This window comes from Notamacropus eugenii, chromosome 7 (assembly GCF_028372415.1).
Source record: "Notamacropus eugenii isolate mMacEug1 chromosome 7, mMacEug1.pri_v2, whole genome shotgun sequence".
Classification (NCBI taxonomy): domain Eukaryota; kingdom Metazoa; phylum Chordata; class Mammalia; order Diprotodontia; family Macropodidae; genus Notamacropus; species Notamacropus eugenii.
This window is the reverse complement of record NC_092878.1, coordinates 162,491,551-162,510,753: the sequence shown is the minus strand read 5'-3', so window position 1 is coordinate 162,510,753 and position 19,203 is coordinate 162,491,551. Positions and strand designations below refer to the sequence as shown.

General features: G+C 42.8%; 1 protein-coding gene across 1 annotated transcript in view; it reads right to left on the bottom strand.

The window, feature by feature from the left end:
• The window catches only part of TRPC3 (transient receptor potential cation channel subfamily C member 3), a 92,420-nt gene that overhangs the window by 54,971 nt on the left and 18,246 nt on the right, over positions 1–19,203 (bottom strand). The window contains exons 2-3 of the mRNA XM_072625228.1: positions 17,938–18,709; positions 4,311–4,499 (exon numbers count right to left, since the gene is read on the bottom strand). Of these exons, the coding sequence (XP_072481329.1) occupies positions 4,311–4,499; positions 17,938–18,709 (961 nt within the window). The remainder of the gene's footprint in view (positions 1–4,310; positions 4,500–17,937; positions 18,710–19,203) is intronic.

Here is a 19,203-nt window from a genome sequence, read left to right as displayed (position 1 = left end):
ATTGAGAAGAGACAGTTAATTGTGAGGTTTGAGTGAGAGTGAGAGCAAGAGTGTGAGAGAGAAAAGAGGAAGAATTTTCTTGAAAGTATCATTTTCTTTTAATATGGTGAAAAAACATTATGAAGAAAATGTTATGAGGAATAAATAAGGATGAAGGAATTTTTCTTGTCTCCACTGGAAAGAGATTGAGGCACAGCAAAGAAAAGACAGAGAGGGCTTCTTTCCTCTGAGAATTGTTTCAGCTTTTATCTCAGAAAAAGGATGCACAGAATTCCTGTGAAGAGATGTGGTATCCTGAGACAAATGAATGGTAGGAATGGGTTAGAGAAGTGACAAGTCAATAGTTGTTGCGACAGCCAAGGTGGCTTTGGTTGGGATCTTTCTCTATACATTGCAGCTACCCTTTTGTTATTATCGTTTTTGTGCTTGTGTTATTATTGGTTACCATGTTAACCAACTGTGCACCAGTTGGGTACACACACACACACACACACGCACACACATATATAGATGAGTAACCGCTTATAGGAAATTTTTCCAGTTTACTAAAGAAATAATGCTTCGTTTGTCATTTATTAAATAAATGATATTTAACAAACCAGGAAAGAAAGTGCCAAGCTAGTTGATTAATTAATAAGATATATAACTTTAGTAATTAATAAGGAAATATTCAAACATTCTACTGATGTTTTTATATTTCCAGGGGCCTATTTCTGAGTATCCCTGAATGACCTTAGAATTTGGAATCATGAGAATGAATATTGTAAGAAGTCATATAGCAGGATGTAGGAAAATTACATATGCTTCATAGCTCTAAATATAGATATCTATATCTGTATCTATATTTGGGGAGAGAGGGAAAGTGAGAGAGAGAAAGAGAAAGAGAGAGAGAGAGAGGGAGGGAGGGAGGGACAGAGGGACAGTGAGGGGGGAGGAAGAGAGAGAAGGAGAGGGAAGGAGGGAGGGAGAGATTGGGAAGAAGGGAGGTAGGGGGTGATAATGTTTAATATAAAATTTTAGAATAATCTCTTTGTTCTCTCTGAAGTAAACTCAGAGAGTGCCTCTTCCTATGTCAGCAAAAGCCAGCCAAGGCCGACTCTACATTCCTTAAGGAGACCTTTAACCTAAGACACTATATCTTGAATAATAAGACTTTCCTTTGATGAATAATGAGACTTTCCTTTGATGAATCTTATTATCTATAGACACATACTATGTTATGAATAATGGGACTTTCCTTTGATCTATAGACATATACTATGTTATGGCATATTAATGATAAAGAAAATATAGACATCTTAGATCATAATTTCTATTGAACATTGTTTACCCTTTCCTATGTCAATTATCTGTTTAAGGGAGGAAGCCTACCACTTACTAGTGGTGGGATTTCCTTCTTTATCACCGAGACATGTGTTTACCCAGCTGGAATCCCAAGGCCTGACCAACATTACTTTGTTAATTGTCTTGTCTTACTAAATTTATGATTTGTTCAACTAGGAGAGTTCCTTTCTCATGGCAAAATGTATATAAGCCAGAAGATTTCTGCACTGGGTAGCCAGAACATTTCTGGCTCCATAATGCATTATGTTACCGTTGTCTTTAATAGGGAATTAATTAATTAATTAAATCATAAAATGTATGCATTAGCCTGTTGCCTTTCTTTAACCAAGTTTTCAGGTCAACAGGGGAAAGAGAGAGAGAGAGAGAGAGAGAGAGAGAGAGAGAGAGAGGGAGAGAGAGAGAATATTCCTGGAAAGCTGGGATTCTTTGACTTCTTTCTCTGCACTCCCATGCCCAGCACAGTACTTAACACAGGGAAGGCCTTAATAAAGCTGACTAATTGTCTGAGTTACTTATTCCTACTTGTGAAGTTAATACCAAAAGCCAGACTGTAGATTTAAAAGTCTCAGAAGGAAAATCATTTTGTTATTTCCTTTCTTTTTACTGAATGCTTCTCTAAACAGTTACAAAGCCCTCAGCTCTAGGATGTGCCGGATGGAGTCACCACTTCTCAAACTAATCACTGTGTGTAACAGAGAGGGGCAGAAGGTCCCAGGTCTTAGAGACTGAATTAGAAGAGCTGAGTTTGAAATGCGGCTCTGACACTTGATAGCCATGTGGCTGGGGCCAAGGTGATTCACCTTGTTCAGCCCAAGTTCCCTCGTTTGTAAAATGAGGCTTAAACTTTTCTTATCCTTGAGTTCTCAGGCTTGTTGTGGCAAAAGTTCTCTCTAAACCTCAGACACAATAGGACAACACAGTCTTAAAAAGAACCCCTAGATCACGTTCCTTCCTCCCAAACTGCAGGTGTCATCCTTAATGTGTAAGTCATAGTCAGTTCAACAACATGATGATGCAGTTTCATGAATGCCATGGGACACTGGATGGAGAGCTCTCAAAAGTTATGAAGAGGAAATGGAAGCCTTGGTATACACCAATTATCACTGAATTAAAAACCAGTCATTGCCTCTGCCCCAAGCTATGATCAGCAGGCTGATGGGGGGAGAAACAAGAGGGAAATGAGATCAGTGCTTCTTCCGAAGCATGGAATTTAAAAGTGGTGCCAGCAGAACTCAAATCATAGATTGACAAGAGATTTTCCAGAGAATGAAAAACCAAAGCTGGATGATAAAGCAGGAAGGAGGCTTAGAGACACAAGTCCAACCCCTTTGTCATGTAGAGGGGGAAGCCAAGGACCAGTGAGGGGAAGGGCCATACTAGGCTTTCCCTTCAGCATAGTTATCCCTTCCACACAGCCAGGGTTAGGGGCAGGCACCCCTTGATCTGGAAAATCCATGCCAAATGTTTTTTCCCTCTCTTCATGCCAGAGAAGAAGTCCAAATTATTATGGTATTAAAAGATAAAATGTTCTGATATTATACAATACTATACATCCATTTCATGCATTTCTGAGTTTCCAGACTTTTTTGGTGTCATCTGGCTTTTTTGCATATCATCTGAGGCTTCCACAAAACTCCCCCCAAATTCCCATTTAATTTTTTATCCTGGCCCTCAATATATCAAAACCGTGATGGGGAAAGTTGCAATGTGGAAGGGACAACTTTATTCTGTGTGCACTGCCAGGGAATGGGTGATGAGAAAGAGGAATGTGACCTGTGACTTCACTGGTACAGTACAGAGAACTCCTCAATGAGGAAACTCCCCTTTACTGAGGCAGGTCAGCCCCTTCTTCGCAACTTACATAGTCTTTTTTTTAAATAAACTTATTATGATATCATATTAATGAAGCACTTGGCCAAATGCTTGGCACATAGTAGGCTCTTAATATATGTTCATCTAAGGGCACCACCCTCACGACACATCCTTGAGTTGTTTCTGATAGAATCAGATTTTCCCTTTGATTTCCTCCCTGATCCTCTGATTCAAGGAAGAGTATTTTCACTCTCTTCCAAAGCACAGGAAAATGGCCAGTTATTTGAAAGATTTTAAGAGTTGAGTTCACAAAATTACAGACTCTTAGACCCGGAAGAGATCCTCAACATTCTTGGAAAGTATTCTTCCAAAAGGCCTTTAGAAATAAAGACCCCACCACTTCCCAAGGAGCCCCGATCCACTTGAAAGAGCTCTGATTCTTAGAAAGCTCGATTGACCACAAGTCTAAATTTGCCCCTTTGCAATGTCTTTCAAGTGCTCCTACCAAATACAGTAGGTCTAATCCCTCTTCCAAATAAAAGTCCTTCAAATACTTGAACACGATTGTCATGCCCCTCCACCCCCAATGCTCAGTCCTCTGTTCTCTAAGCTCATCATCCCCCAATCCTCAGATGGTCTTCTACCACAATGAAATATCACAATAATTCTTTTTTTTAGAAGATTATACAGTCCCATTAAGAGTCTCTTCAGGTGTTTATCGACTATTTGTGTTTACCTGTGGTAGAACATTTCAAGCTCACATTGCTCTGATCAGCCATAGCTGGACACACTGTAACTCGACTCTAACATAGTGATGTCCTTTTGGCTCTCTTCAAGAATGAAGGACAACTAACTATGGTGTGGGGGTGACTAAGCTGTCACTAGTAGCCTTAAGGAATTTCCTGGAGCACTGAGAAATTAAATAACCTGACCATGGTCACACAACCATATGTGTCAAAAGCAGGACTTGAGCTCAGGCTTTCTTGACTCCAAGATGCTATCTATTCCAGCCTTTAAATAGAATGGAAAAAACTATTCCATCTTTCATTAAATCTTTTTTTATTTCATTGTTACGTCCATTGGTACTCACAGCATGAGCACTAGCTAATGCTTCAATGTGGTGCTGACTGTCCAAGTACTTGTTGCCCACTCACCTTTTTTACTTCATACTTGATGGCTAGCTTTACACGACTCAGGGATGCTCTATGGTGCTGCCCGATTACTGGCTCCACTGAATCCACATCTCCATTGAGGATGGCCTCAACTTCTTCAGAGTCTCGGCAAAGGTCGAGAACACCCACCACAAAGTCTTTGCATTGCATGGAAAGCTTCCGATAGTCATTCTAAGAGGAAGACATCTGGAGATTAGTATTGAAGCTGGTCTTGGGTAGAAATGAAAGCCCTAGGAACACACTTATGAACCTAGAGTGAGCAACCACATGCATCAAACAAGGGAAGAGACACTGGATTCTCAATCTCTGTCTCTCTCTTTTGCACCTGTAACTGCAGATCTGTTACATACAATTTGCAACTCCTCTTAAATATACAACCAAATTATTGCGTAACTTTCTCTTCTCACCCCAACCCCACCCTAGAGATGGCTGCCATTAGACACAAACATGTATGTGTATACACACATACACACACACACACACACACACACACACACACACCTCAGTTCTTTCTCTGGATCCAGATAGCATCTTCCTTCATAGGACCGTTGTAAGTAGTTTATACTAGTCAGAATAACTATTTGCTCAAAGTCATTCTTAAAACAATGGTGCTGTTACTACATATGACGTTCTCTTGCTTCTACACTTTACTCTTCATTATTTCATGCAAGTCCTTCCAAGTTTTTCTAAGATCATTGAGTTCATCATTTCTTGTAGCACAGTAATATTTCATCATGAACATATAACACAACTTGTTTAGCCATTCCCTAATTGATAGGCATCCCTATAATTTTCAGTTCTTTGCCACTACAAAGAGAGCTGATATAAATTTTATTTTACCTTTTATTTTTACATTAGTCATGCTGTAAAGAAAAATCAGAACCAATGAGAGGAACCATGAGAAAGAAGAAACAAAATGAAAGAAGAGAAATGTCCTTGCTGATCCCCTTGTCCAATGGAGAAAAAGTACCAGAGACCCAAAGTCAAAAGAACAAAAAATGATGAAACTTCCCTCTACAGAGGGTGCAGTTGCTCTTGGTAATGCTCTAGTCTCCTGAGCCTTGTTGATAGAATCCCCGTTACTGGGGATATATTAGGGACATCCTATCCCCCAGCAAGAAGCCACAGCCCATCTCCAATTCCACGGGAGGTGTCTCTTTCTTACAAAGGTTTATGCCCTGTAATCTTATAAAGAGGGTTCCCCGATCAAGCTGCACCACACACCCCTTACACTTAATGGGGGAAGAATGCTGCATAAGTAAGATTGCTCCCTGTGATGCCTGACTGTATTTTACTCTTTATTTTTGTTCCATCAGTCAGCTAGTCAACGAACATTTACTAAGTTCTTCTGTACCAGGCACTGTGCTCAGAAATCAAAAATAGCCCTACCCTCAAGGAGCTCCCATTCTGATGGGAAAGACAACATGTAAATGAGAAGACACATACAAAACGTATATGAAGTAGATGGAAGACTGTTATCTCAAGGGGGAAGGCACTAGAAGGTCAGATAGTTGCGGGGGGGGGGGGAGGGGGCGGGACAACACCAGAAAACACTCTTAAAAAAGGGAGGATTTGAGCAGAGTCTTGAAAGCAGTCATGGAAACTAAGATGCTGAGGTGTGAAAGGAGAGCATGCCAGGCACTGGGGACAGCCAGTTCAAAGGCACAGAAGTGGGAGATGGATTGTAATGGTTGAGGAATAACAAACAGGGCAGAGTTGCTGGATCACAGAATTGTATGGAGAGGAAAGAATGGTCAGAAGGCTGGATGGGTGGGAAGGGGCCGGGATGTGAAGAGATCTAAATGTCAAAAAGAGGAGTTTATATCTGATCATGTAGGTGCTACGGGGCAGCAGCATATCATCAGGACATAATAATAGTCATGTAAAACACAAACAGGGGCAGCTAGGTGGTGCTATAGTGCACAGAGCACTGGGCTTGGAGTCAAGGAGACTCATCTTCCTGAGTTCAAATCCTGCCTCAGACACTTACTAGCTGGGTGACCCTGGACCAGTCACTTAAGCTTATTTGCAAGAGTTTCCTCATTTGTAAAATGAGCTGGAGAAGGAAGTGGCAAACCACTCCAGTACCTTTGCCAAGAAAACCCCAAATAGAGTCACAGAGAGTCAGGAATGACTAAACAACCACGTATAAAATACAGTGTCAGTCAATTTTTTTTTAATTTTAAAATTTTAAATTGTTTTAAAAAGAAAAGGAAGGGAGGAAGGAGACAAAAAGGAAAAGGGAGGAAAGGAGAGAGGAGAAGAAAGGAAGGGATTAGCTCAAGTTCACACCACCAGTTTATGCCCTGAACAAGACCTGACTCCAGAATGCTGCCTTGTGACCTCTAATTCCAGGTCAATGGAAACCATAAAGAGGTTTCCCTGCCCCACGCCTGTGCAGACTTCCCAGCTCTATTTCTACCTTCCTAAGGACAGCTCCTCTGCGCGCTGAAGGACACATCCATGCCCTCAGAGCTGGGAAGAGAGAATGAAGCTGCTGACACGTAATTGAATCCTCAAGGGCTGCAGAGTATCAATAACTGCGAGAACATTTTCCAGGACATTGGAACTAACACTTTGCTAAAAATATTCTGTGAATGAATCTTTCATTTCATTTGCATATTTCCGGAGCCCAGAGCATCATCACTGAGCAGGGCTCACTGATCTCTGCTCCTTCTTGAATAAATGAAGCCCCCTGAGCTGAGGCTCTGGCCCCCCCTAAAAGTGCACAAGGTCCCTTCTTAGAAAGCAGGTCCCCTCTGAATCCCCAGGACCTCAGTGGTCCAGCTTTGCCAAAATAAAAATAACAGCCAAGATGCATATAGATCACTTTGCAAAGTGCCTTACGTACCTCCTTTGAATCCATCGTCACAACCACTCTGTGAGGAAGGCACTAGTATTTCTCCTTTTTAGTAAATGAGGAAACTGAGATTGAGAAGCTAATTGATTTGTAAGAGGGGATGGGTTACAATTTTCTGAGGTAGGATTTGAACTTAGGTCCTCCTGACTCCAGGTCCAACACTCTTCCCACTGCAGCAACAACTAGGCAAGTATGTCTGGCATTTCTATAGTGTTCTCCTGTTTAAAAAGCACTTCACAAACATGATTTCATGTGAGTTTCATCGAGGGAGGTAAAACAAGACTTCTTTGTTTTATTTCTTTCGTCTGGCTCTAGGATTTCATGGGGAGGTGGGCAGTGGTGAGAGAAGGGTCTGCTGCTGAGTTGCTAATCCAAGTTCTTAGAGGGACTTTCCACACTGGGTACTCCCCATGCACACTGATGAAATCACAGATCTGAATCTCACGACCCCCACCAAATACGTTATTCTATATGATCTTTACATACATGTGATAAGCAGCAGACTTGAAAGGAGTTTTCTGTTCCCCCCGCACACAATTTGCTAGCCCCTCTGGTGCACAACACAGTGGCATCTAGTAGGCACTTGCTGATTGACTGTCTGACTGACTGACCAACCTCTCAAGTCAGAGTCATAAAGATGAGTCATGGAAAACATCCAACTCAGCACACAATGAGTTGTTTGCCTTGAAGCTTTAGAATAGGGGTATGAACCAAATCAGAGAAAGGGAGGAAGCCTAATTAAAGTCTCCATGGGCAGCAAGAGCTTCAGTCTCAGACCCTGGAAATTCACATATAGAACAGACCAGAATTTTCCTCCAAAGCTCCCCCATGCCACTAGGCCAGGCATAAAACCGGCCAACAGGGAGGGTTCAGATTTCTCACAGGACTCTGAAAAAGGAAAGCTGCCTCTTTGTCTGCTCCTAGGGGCCTGATCAGAGCACCTTGGGAAAGGCCTGTTTGTCTCCTGAGTCCAATCTCTTTGCTGGATTTTCAAGGACAGATTTCCCACTTAGGACAGCTTCATGCTCATCCTCAGCTCAGGAGGACACTCACAGAAACATGGGCAGAGTGGAAGCTGGTCATTCCTTCATCATCCTGGTAGGAGAGGCACCATCAAGGCAGCCAATCTCCTGCCATCCCCCAGAAGATCCAGGGGATCAATGCCTAACCCTGCAAGTCATAAAAGGAGCTGCTCAGAATAGATAACCTCTAACATCCCTTCCAGCTCTAGGCAGTCAGTCAACGAGCATTTATTAAGCACCAACTGTATGCTGAGTACTGGAGATACAAAGAAAGGCCATCCCTGATCTCCAGGTGCTCCCAGACTAACGGGAGGACAACATGCAAGTACCTCTCTACAAACAAGATTAGAAAGGAAAGAATTACCAGAGGGAAGGCACAAGGATTACGTGGGTTGGGAAAGGCTTTAGGAAGTATTTTATGAACTGCACAAAACTCAGGAAGGAAGTGGACTTTTCTGCACATGCACACAACACATTAGCTGAGAAACAAAGACATGCTTCCAGTAAGAAAAACTGTAAGCAAAACGTCTTGTCTCAACATCAGGAGAGGCAGCTTGGTATAGAGGATAGGGAGCTAGCCTTGGAATTCAGTAAGAGAAAGCTTCAAAACCTGCCTCAGATAGAAACAGGTATGTATATGTGCACAAACATACAAGCCCATATATGTGCGTGTGTATGGACATATATGTGTGTGTTTGTATACATGCCAATGTAATAGATAATATACAATGTGTGTGTATGTATACTATGTATACTAACATTGTATATACCATATATATACCAACATATGTATACGTAATGTACATAGGTATACCAACATATACATATTCTATTATACATATACACAAACATATACACCAACTATATACTCTCTGTCTGTGTCTCTCTCTCCATCCTGACATTAACTAAAGGAAAGCACCACTAACTCTTGGATCTCTCATATGCTGGGTAAGCTCGAGTAAGCCTGTCCATCACATTGTCTGTCAAGGTTCATCTGTTTTCTTCAACCTGAGTTCTGATATTGTTATGGTTCTTTTTCTTCCAGGCTGTATTTTACTTAGTAACTTCTCTCCTCTTCATCTTTTTGTTTGTTTGTTTTTGGTAAAATTGTCCAGCACTTTACTTTTTTTTCCTTTTTTGAATAAGTTTATTTATTTTCAGTTTTCAACATTCACTTCCAAAAAATTCTGAATATCAAATTTTCTCCCCATCTCTCCCCTCCCCCCACCCCAGGACAGCATGTATTCTGATTGCCCTTTCCTCCAATCTGCTCTCTCTTCTATCATGCCCCCACACCCTATCCTCTTAACTCCTTCCCTTCTATGCTTATACATCTTATTTCCCAGTTGCATGTAAAAACAATTTTCAACATTCATTTTTAAAGCTTTGAGTTTCACATTCTCTTCCTTCCCCCATCCTCACCCAACTCATTGAGAAGGAAAGCAATTCAATACAGGTTATACATGTGCAGTTATGCAAAACACTTCCATTATAGTCATAATATAATTATATATTCTGTCCCACCCTCCATTTATTCTATTCTCTTCTTTGACCTGTTCTTCTACAAAAGTGCTTGCTTCCGATTACCCCTTCCCCCAATGTGCCAACCTTTCTATTATCCTTTCTCTCTTATCCCTTTTCCCCTTGCTTTCCTGTATGGTAAGATAATCTTCCATGCCCAATTGAGTGTGTATGTTATTCCCTCCTGAAACCAAATGATGAAAGGAAGGCTTCCCTCTCATCTTCCCCCTCTTCTCCTCCATTGTAATAACTTTCTTGCCACTTTTATGTGAGATGATTTACTATGTTCTACCTCTTCCTTTCTCTTTCTCTAGTACATTCCTCTCAACACTTAATATTATTTTTTAGATATCATCCCTTCATCTTCAGCTTACCCTGTACACACTCTCTCCACACACACACACACACACATACATACATATACACATATTTATACACACATATACACATACATACATACACACATTCACACATACATACATACATATATATTCCCTCCAACTATCCTAATACTGACAAAGGTCTCATAAGTTACAAATATCATCTTTCCATATAGGAATGTAAACAGTTCAGCTTTAATAAGTCCTTTATCACCTGTTTATCTTTCATACTTCTCTTGATTCTTGTATTTGAAGGTCAAATTTTCTATTTAGCTCTGGTCTTTTCAACAAGAATGCTTGGAAGTCCTCCATTTCATTGAAGTTCCATTTCCGCCCCCCTGAAGTATTATACTCAGTTTTGCTGGGTAGGTGATTCTTGGTTTTGGTCCTATCTCCTTTGACCTCTGGAATATCATATTCCAGGCCCTCTGATCCCTTAGCGTAGAAGCTGCTAGATCTTGTGTTATCCTAATTGTGTTTCCATGGTACTCAAATTGTTTTTTTCTGGTTGCCTGTAATATTTCCTCCTTGACCTGGGAACTCTGGAATTTGGCCACAATATTCCTAGGAATTTTCCTTTGGGGATCTCTTTCAGGAGGTGATCAGTGGATTCTTTCCATTTCTATTTTACCCTCTGGTTCCAGAATATTGGGGCAGTTTTTCTTGATAATTTCTTGAAAGATGATGTCTAGGCTATTTCATTGATCATGACTTTCAGGTAGTCCAATAATTTTTCATGTAAAGAGTACCTTTTTACCAAGAGGGTTTGTTTCTATACTTATGGACCTTGTCTGATATCTGAGGGGTTCATTCCCAAACAAGCTCAAGTGTTTAATCATCTTTTTGAGTCTCACATATGTCATGAAGGATTTTTTGCTTTCTTTTAAGCTGAGCCTGATGGTCACTTTGTTGGGTGAGTTCAGACCTCAGTTTGGTGTGCCCTCTGTATTGCTGGTATGCCTGGAGAGATTGTGTTGGAGCTTTGGTCTGGATTGATGTCTTCATCCATTGTGGGAAAGGATAGGTTGCCATTTGTGCTATGGGGACCCATGGAGGAACCCAGTAACTCTGGTTAAAATTTGACTTCTCAGTGATCTCCTGTCACTAATCCCTTTTTGGAGAACCTTACTTGTTCTAGGAGTTCATTTGGTCCTAAATATTCTCTCTAGGAGAAGAAAATAAGCTTTTCTTTTTTTTCTCCAACAGACTGCCCCTCTATCATCTCTACTCTTTCACTTGTTTTCAATCCTTCTCTGTCTACTGGCTCATTTCCTACTGCGTACAAACATCCCCATGTCTCTTCCATCCCGAAAACACCTTCACTTGATCCTTCCATCCCTAATAATTCTCATCCCTTATCTCTTCTGCCCTTTGTAGCTTAACTCCTCAAAAAGGCTGTTTATAAAAGGCTCTTCCACCTCCTTTCCTCTCATTCTCTTCTTAATCCTTTACAGTCTGGCTTCCAACTTTCAATCCAAACTGCTCTCTCCAAAGTTACTAATGATCACTTTAGTGCCAAATCCTAAAAATTTTCTCAATCTGTTCTCCTTGACTTCTTTTCAACCTTTGGCACTGCTGGATCGTTCTCTTCCATAATACTTTCTTCTCTCTCCTGGTCCTCCTCCTCCCTCTCTGACCCATTCTCCTCTGGCTTTTTTGTTAGTTTTTCCTCCAGGTCATCTAACTGTCAGTGACCCTCAAGGGTCTGTCCTGGGCCCTCTTCTCTTCTTCCTCTGTACTCCTTCATTTGGTGATCTCATCAGCTCCCATGAATTAATTCCTGCTTCAATCTCTTTGCTGACCTCCAATATCACCTCTCCAACTACTCTGTAGACATCTCAAACTCAGTATGTCCAAAAAGAACTCATTCTCTTTCCCCCTAAATCCTCCTCTTTCCCCTTTTACTGGAGAGGGCAACACTATCTTCCCAACCTCTCAGGCTTGCAGCTTAGCAATCCACATGGATTCTTCACTATCCAAGCCATTCAACTGACTTTAAAAGGAGAGAAAACTCTCCTATTCTTCTCTCTGGAATATGAAGTATGGTACTGCTCTCTCTATGGGAGTTCTTGTGATGAGAAGGCAGGGATGCCTCCTTCCAGTCTAACCCTTAGTATCTAAGTGTAACCTTAATTCTACCCCCATCATCTATGCCCAAACTGTTGCCAAGGCCTGTTGACTTTTCCTTTGGGACATCTCTAGAATATGCCCCCTTCTTTCTTTGGACACCGCCACTGCTAGAGTTCAGGCCCTCATCACTTTAAGCCTCAATTACTGAGATGGCTGCTGGTGGGCCTACTTATCTCAAGTCTCTCCCCATTCCGATCCATTCTCCACTCAGTCCCTAAAGTGATTTTCCTAAAGTGCAGATCTGACCATGTCATCTTCCTACTCAATAAACTCCAGTGGCTCCGCATTGTCCAGGATCAAACATAAAATGCCCTATTTGGCATTCAAAGTCCTTCAACACCTAGCACCCTGTTACCTTTCCAGTCTTCTTACACCTTACTCCCTGTCTTTTACTCTGACATCAGCCTCCTAACTATCCTATGAACAAGACACTTTATCACTTAGCCATGGGAATTTTCTCTGGATATCCCCATCTTTGGAATGTTCTCCCTCCTCCACTCTGACTACTGACCTCCCTGGCTTCCTTAAGTCCTAGCTAAAATTTCACCTTCTACAGGAACCCTTCCCTAATTTCTCTTAACTGCAGGAACTTGCCTCTCCTTTTTCTTACAAAAATTTTAATGCAAAATATTACAAGCTAGAACAAATCAGTGTAGAGATAGGGCACTTGATAAGAAGTGCAGAAACACAAGTAGAGAGTCAGCATTTCATTGATGACTTGGAGATACCAATAATAAGCCTAGATATTGCAGTGAGAGGCACCATAAAACTTATTTGTACACAAATATACTGGGAAAATAGTAAAAACCCAATTGACATATTAGAACTATAGTTTTTAATAGGGAGGAAACAAAAAATATCCCTTTGTTTGCTTAAGATTGGAAGCAGTTAGTTGTACCATGTGTATATGTGTACTTCTCCACTAAGTGATCCTCAGTTCCACTTCAAAGGTTTGATATGTAATGAATTGACTACAGTCTGTATCATGCAATCAAAGGTAAGTCACTAATTGAGAAAGGTGGCCTGGTAAAAATAACTGTGGTTTGCCCAACATAGCCTAAAGTTATGGTCAAGTAATAGTAACTGTACATATATATATATACACGTGTGTGTATAAATGTATATATCACTGTTAATAGTTTAACTGAAAAGCTTTAAGGGAAAGGATGACTGCGTAAACAGTCACGTGCGCACAAGGATCAATGTTATGGAAATACCCCCATGGGAGAGTTTAAAAGATTTTAATTAATTTCAACGAAAAATCAGAAATGAATGCCTGATGGATGGCATCTTCAGACACAGTGGCAAGTCTCCACTTAGTCTGCTTTAAAGGAAACAGTACACCTGGCCAGCTGAGGATGGCACCAGAAAAGGGTACTGATTTTAACCTTCCTTCTCTTAATTATAGCTTGCTTAGCATTTATTTGTGTGTTTGTTTTCTCTCCTTTTAGACTGTAAGCTCCTTGAAAGTAGGGACTGTCTTTTGCCTCTTTTTCTTTTTTTGTATCTCCAGTATTTAGCACAATGCCTGGCACATAGTAGGCGTTCAATAAATGTTTGTTGATTTCCAATAACTATTTTTTCTAGGTGACTGGGTTGGAACAGGTAGTAAACACATGATAAACTTTGTAAAACATCTTTTGTTGACTTTATATAACTTTGTATTTCGGAGAAATTGATATCTCTGCCTTTGGCAGATTCAGGCCCTCCACAAAGACTGTTAATTTGGGGAATATTTAAGAACTGGGCAGAATAGTCTGCTTTAATCGCATTTAGGAGCCATTAAAAACTGTCACGTGCACTTTGTTGAAGGTCTTTAGTGCAAGCCACTGCTTGAGCCTTCTCAGGTCACCAGAGACTTTCTGGGATTGAGGATATGGGAAAATGAGCTAAAGGCATCCCAAATGATTTGCTGAGGACTGCAAATCAGGGCAAGTGTGATGGGAATAAACCAGTGAGGCCCCTGATCTACGGGTCATTTCTGCTAGGTCATCGGGACTCCGGGTCATTCATGAAGGACCTAGAAATTTAGCATTTTGATGCAATCACTTGGCAGCAGCAGGGATTGGGTGATGCTTTCAAAGAGGACTGACCACTGAACCAGGAAGGGCCACCCACTTAGCAGACTTTAAAGGAAGCTACAACCTCAGCTTAGAGGCATCATGGAGAAGTGGATAGAGTGCTGAACCCAGAGTCAGGATAGATCTGAGTTCACCTTAGACATTTATTGGCTGTGTGACTGAGCAAGTTTGAGCAAGTCTCTATGACTGTTTCCTCAGCTGCAAAGTAAGAAGGCTGGACCCTAATGTTCTTTCCAGTTCCAAATCCATACCTCTATGACCTTATGTTCTCACCTTCATGTTCCACCCTCTTGAAGTGATCTAGAGTCCCTCACATTAGGAGACTGACTCCTTTTACAATTGTTTCTTCCTCTGTATCTCCCCCAAGCCCACCACTTATCCTGCTACTTCCATCTACAACTGCTGAGTTTTTGATGTTTTACAATCCTGGTCACACTTTGAGCTTTTCTGAAGCCCACAGACAAAGGTGATTTGCTCAAGAACACAGAGGCAATAAGTAGCAGACCTGAGTCCTGAAAGATTTTCTCACTCTCATTGTTCTTCTCTATACCCACTGGAGGGCTGGTACTGAGGAGGAGAAGGTCCCCACCACTGTGGCCAGGATTCATATTTATGTTGTTGTCTGGAAGCATGGGGAGACAAGGGCATTCCTGAAAACAGAGTGGCTAGATTGAACAATGTTCCAGATATAATGGGCAGAACCGTTCAAAGGTTATAAAACCGTTCAAAGCCTATAAAAAAAGCTGGAAAAAGTAGGAAAAACATTTCCCTCAATAGCTAATGAACAAGAAAGATTGCTGGTTGTTGATGAAATATCCACCGAAATTACCTTTGATTTAAAAACAGAACTCCCTTTATTTCTCTGCTACTCTGTTTTTCTAGTGAACTCAGAATATCCAGAAACAATTTACAAAGGAAGAGAAAGAAGCGCAGAGAGGTCATGGGGCTCAGGTGGTAAGCGTCAGAACTGTGATTCAGTTTTTTGATTGAATCCTCTGAATCTCAGCCTTGGGTTCTTTCCCATACACTCCACTGTCTCCTGGGAGAAAAGGAGATTTTGTCCAGTTGCTAATGACCTGGATTGTATCAACATTCATTTGGAATTGCCGGGACACTTGTCTTGAGGAAATTTACATTCACTAATTCCTTTTTAAGTGATGCCAAAATGTACTGTCTGCTTTTGGTCACATCCTTGGCTGTGGATGTCAGGGGTAGGAGCTCTCCAAATTTTCATAAATGAATCATAATAAGTAATATTCTATACTAGGATTTTATCTCCAGAAGATCTTTGAAGGGAACTGATTCAATTTAAACAACATTTGTTAAGTGTAGGCGACAGGAGGGTACATGTGACTCACACACGTATCAATATTATACATTGATTCTCAACAACACACCATTTTTTTTTTTTTGCCATGTGCAATTGAAGGCTGTGCTGAACTACCAAGTGAAGTTGACAACAGAGAAGGCTTGTCAAGCAGTAGGATCTTCAGAGCTGGGACAGGACAGAGCTGCTGATGTGGCCTTCCCAATGCTAGCCTAGCAGGGCAGGCTAACTGATCACCACAGAACCTTTGATCTAATAATATCTGGCTTACTTTGAAAAATGCTTTACAAATCTTGTCTCATTTGATCTTCATAACCACCCTGTGAAGAAAGCATCATTCCTATTCCTGTTTTATAGATGGGGGTACTGAGGCAGATAGAGCTTAACTGACTTGCTCAGGGTCACACAGCTAGTTAAATGTCTGACGAAGGATTTGAACACAGATCTCCTGACTCCAGGCCCAGCATTCTATCCAGTACTCCATCAAATTGCCTTATTAATATTAAGAACCACTGTAATGTAGAATCCTCTTAAAAGGTCATAGATTTAGGGTAGTGACCCTAAAGGTCATCTGCTCTAAACCCTACTTCCTCATTTTTACAGATGAAGACAGAAGGAAGGGAAGAGTCTATTAAAATACTCGTGTGTGGGGGGTAATAGAAGGATGGGGGAGAGACTGAAGTGCAGCAATTAATCAGTGCACAGAAATAATTACAATAGGGGAGGAAAAATCTGGGGCTATGAATACCCAGCTAATTCCCCAATCTTTTCTTAAAGAGATAAACTGTCTCTTCATGCTCCTAGGGGCAGCTAAGTGGTGCCACAGTGCACAGAGTGCTGGGCCTGGATCAGGAAAACATCTTTCTGAGTTCAAATTCAGATGCAGACACTTAATTAGCTGATAAGTCACTTAACCCTGCTTGCCTCAGTTTTTTATCTGTAAAAAGAGCTGGAAAAGGAAATGGTAAACTACTCCAGTATCTTTACCAAGAAAATCCCAAATGGGATCATGAAGAGTCCTATACACTTGAACAGCAGTGTTCCAGAGCATGGAAGTAGACAGAGCACCATGGCTTGGTTGTATGCAAGGTCTGTAACTCCAGAGAGAGCTTCCACACCACTTCCCCATGTTCCCCACTGAATCAAACCAAGTCTAATAGAAAAACAACCAATAGCACTTGGCATCACAGGAGCTAGATTCAAATCCTGCTTGACCAAATGGCTTAACCTACTGTAGTCTCAGTTTCCTCATTCCTAAAATAAGAGGACTGAGCTAGATAACTTCCAAGATCCATCCTAGCTCTAACTCTAGGGTCCCCTAGATGGCATATTTTAACTGGATGTTCTAAACATCAAGCAATAACCAGGAGCAGAGGATGTGACCAGCTTGATTGAAGATCCAAAGCCATCAGTGACAGTCACAGGAGGATCTCAGGATCTCAGTTTAAGTCCTAAGGACAGAGCTCAATCCCTCCATTTTATCCATGAAGAAACTGAAGCCCCGGAGAGGAAGGGATGTGCCCAGCATCGGAGGTGGACTTACCAGCTCAAACCTGCCAACTCCTGGAAATCTACCTCTTTAATGGTCCCCCACAGTACCCATAAGAAAGAACCAGTGTGTGCACAGCCTAAGCCAACTGTTAACTCTCTTAGGTCTAGGCAGAGATTGCGGGGGAAACTTGAATGGGATAAAAAATAGATAGATAGATAGATAGATAGATAGATAGATAGATAGATAGATAGATAGATAGATAGATAGACAGATAAGCAGATAGATAGATAGATATCTACATATATGTATAAGTACATATATACCTGTATTTCAATATACTTTATTTGGTTTCCTTTGTACTCCTAGATATTGTGTTTTATGCATTTAAAACCACTGTCCTGAAAGGGGTCGGGGCCATTCCCACTCTTCACGCGTGCACACACACACTCTCATGCACACTCGCGCTCACACACACGCGTGCACACACACTCTCATGCACACTCGCGCTCACACACACGCGTGCACACACACTCTCATGCACACTCGCTCACACACACGCGTGCACACACACTCTCATGCACACTCGCTCACACACACGCGTGCACACAAACACTCATGCACACTCGCACTCGCTCACACACGCGTGCACACATACACACTCTCATGCACACTCGCGCTCACACACACGCGTGCACACAAACACTCATGCACACTCGCACTCGCTCACACACGCGTGCACACATACACACTCTCATGCACACTCGCGCTCCCGCCCCACGGCGCCGGCCCGCCTCACCTTGAACTCCTTCTCGATGTTGGCCAGCTTGGCGAGCTCGTTGCTGAGCTCGAGGGCCGTGAGCACAGGGTCCTCGCTGGCCAGGGACAGGTAGGCCGGGCTGGCCAGGCCGCGGTAGGCGTTGATGCGCGAGCGCGAGTGGCTGAACGAGTCTCGCCGCTGCTTGTCGGCGCAGTCGGGGCACTTGCAGAAGTAGTCGTGCGGCCGCTCGATGCGCGCGCCCTTGGTCAGCAGCATGTGCACCACCTCGTACTTCTGGCAGTGCGCCGCCAGGATGACCGGCGTGATGTCCGGGGAGAAGCGCGTGCCGTCCTCGTCGTAGGCGTAGAAGTCGTCGTCGCGCAGCTCCTGCTCGCCGGGGCTCAGCGTGAGGCGGCGGCCGGCCGCGAAGCCCGGGTGGCTGAGCAGCGCCTCGACGATGCGCACGTAGCCCTTGCTGATGGCCAGCAGCAGCGCGTCGCCGATGCGGCTCAGGTTGTCCTTCTTGAGCAGCAGCTCCGTCACCTCCAGGTGCTCGTTGCCCACGGCCAGCTGCAGCGCGTTCTGGCCCATGTAGTCCACGCAGTTCACGTTCAAGGTCTCCGACTCGTCCAGCATCTTGCGCACCACCGGGATGTTCCCATACTCGGCGGCGTCCAGGAAGCGCTCCTCCTCCGCGGTGAGGCTCGGACCGCGGGCGTTGAACATGAACGCCGGCCCGCGGACTGCCTGCCGCCGGCCCTTCTCCCTCATGGCCAGGCGCTTGGTCGTCGTCGGGCTTCGTTCCACGGACCTAATTAGCAGCAAGGAGAAAGTCAGAGGAGGCGATGACAGCTGGCACCCCGCTCTCCACACCACCTCTTTCCCGCCTGCCAAGCTCAGAGGTCCATTTGGCACTCTGCAAGGTCACCCGCAGCCTTTCTTTTGCCCGGTGCCAACCATTAATTAAAGACTCTACCAGGGGGCTGTGAACTTTAGAAAAAACTATTTTGGTAACTGAATTTCAATATAATTGGCTTCCTCTGTAATCCTATGGTTTGGTTTGGTTTTTGCCTTTAAAAACCTTATTCTGAGAAGGGTCCCTTCTGGGACACACAAAGGGTTATATACAGCTTCTTTCTATTGATTGTACCCCCAGGTCTTGGGGCAGCTAGATGATGCAGTGAATAGAGCACCAGTGCAGAAGTCAGGAGGATCTGAGTTCAAATCTCACCTCAGACACTTGACACTCACTAGCTGTGTGACCTTGGGCAAGTCACTTAACCCCAATTGCCTCATCCTGGGTCA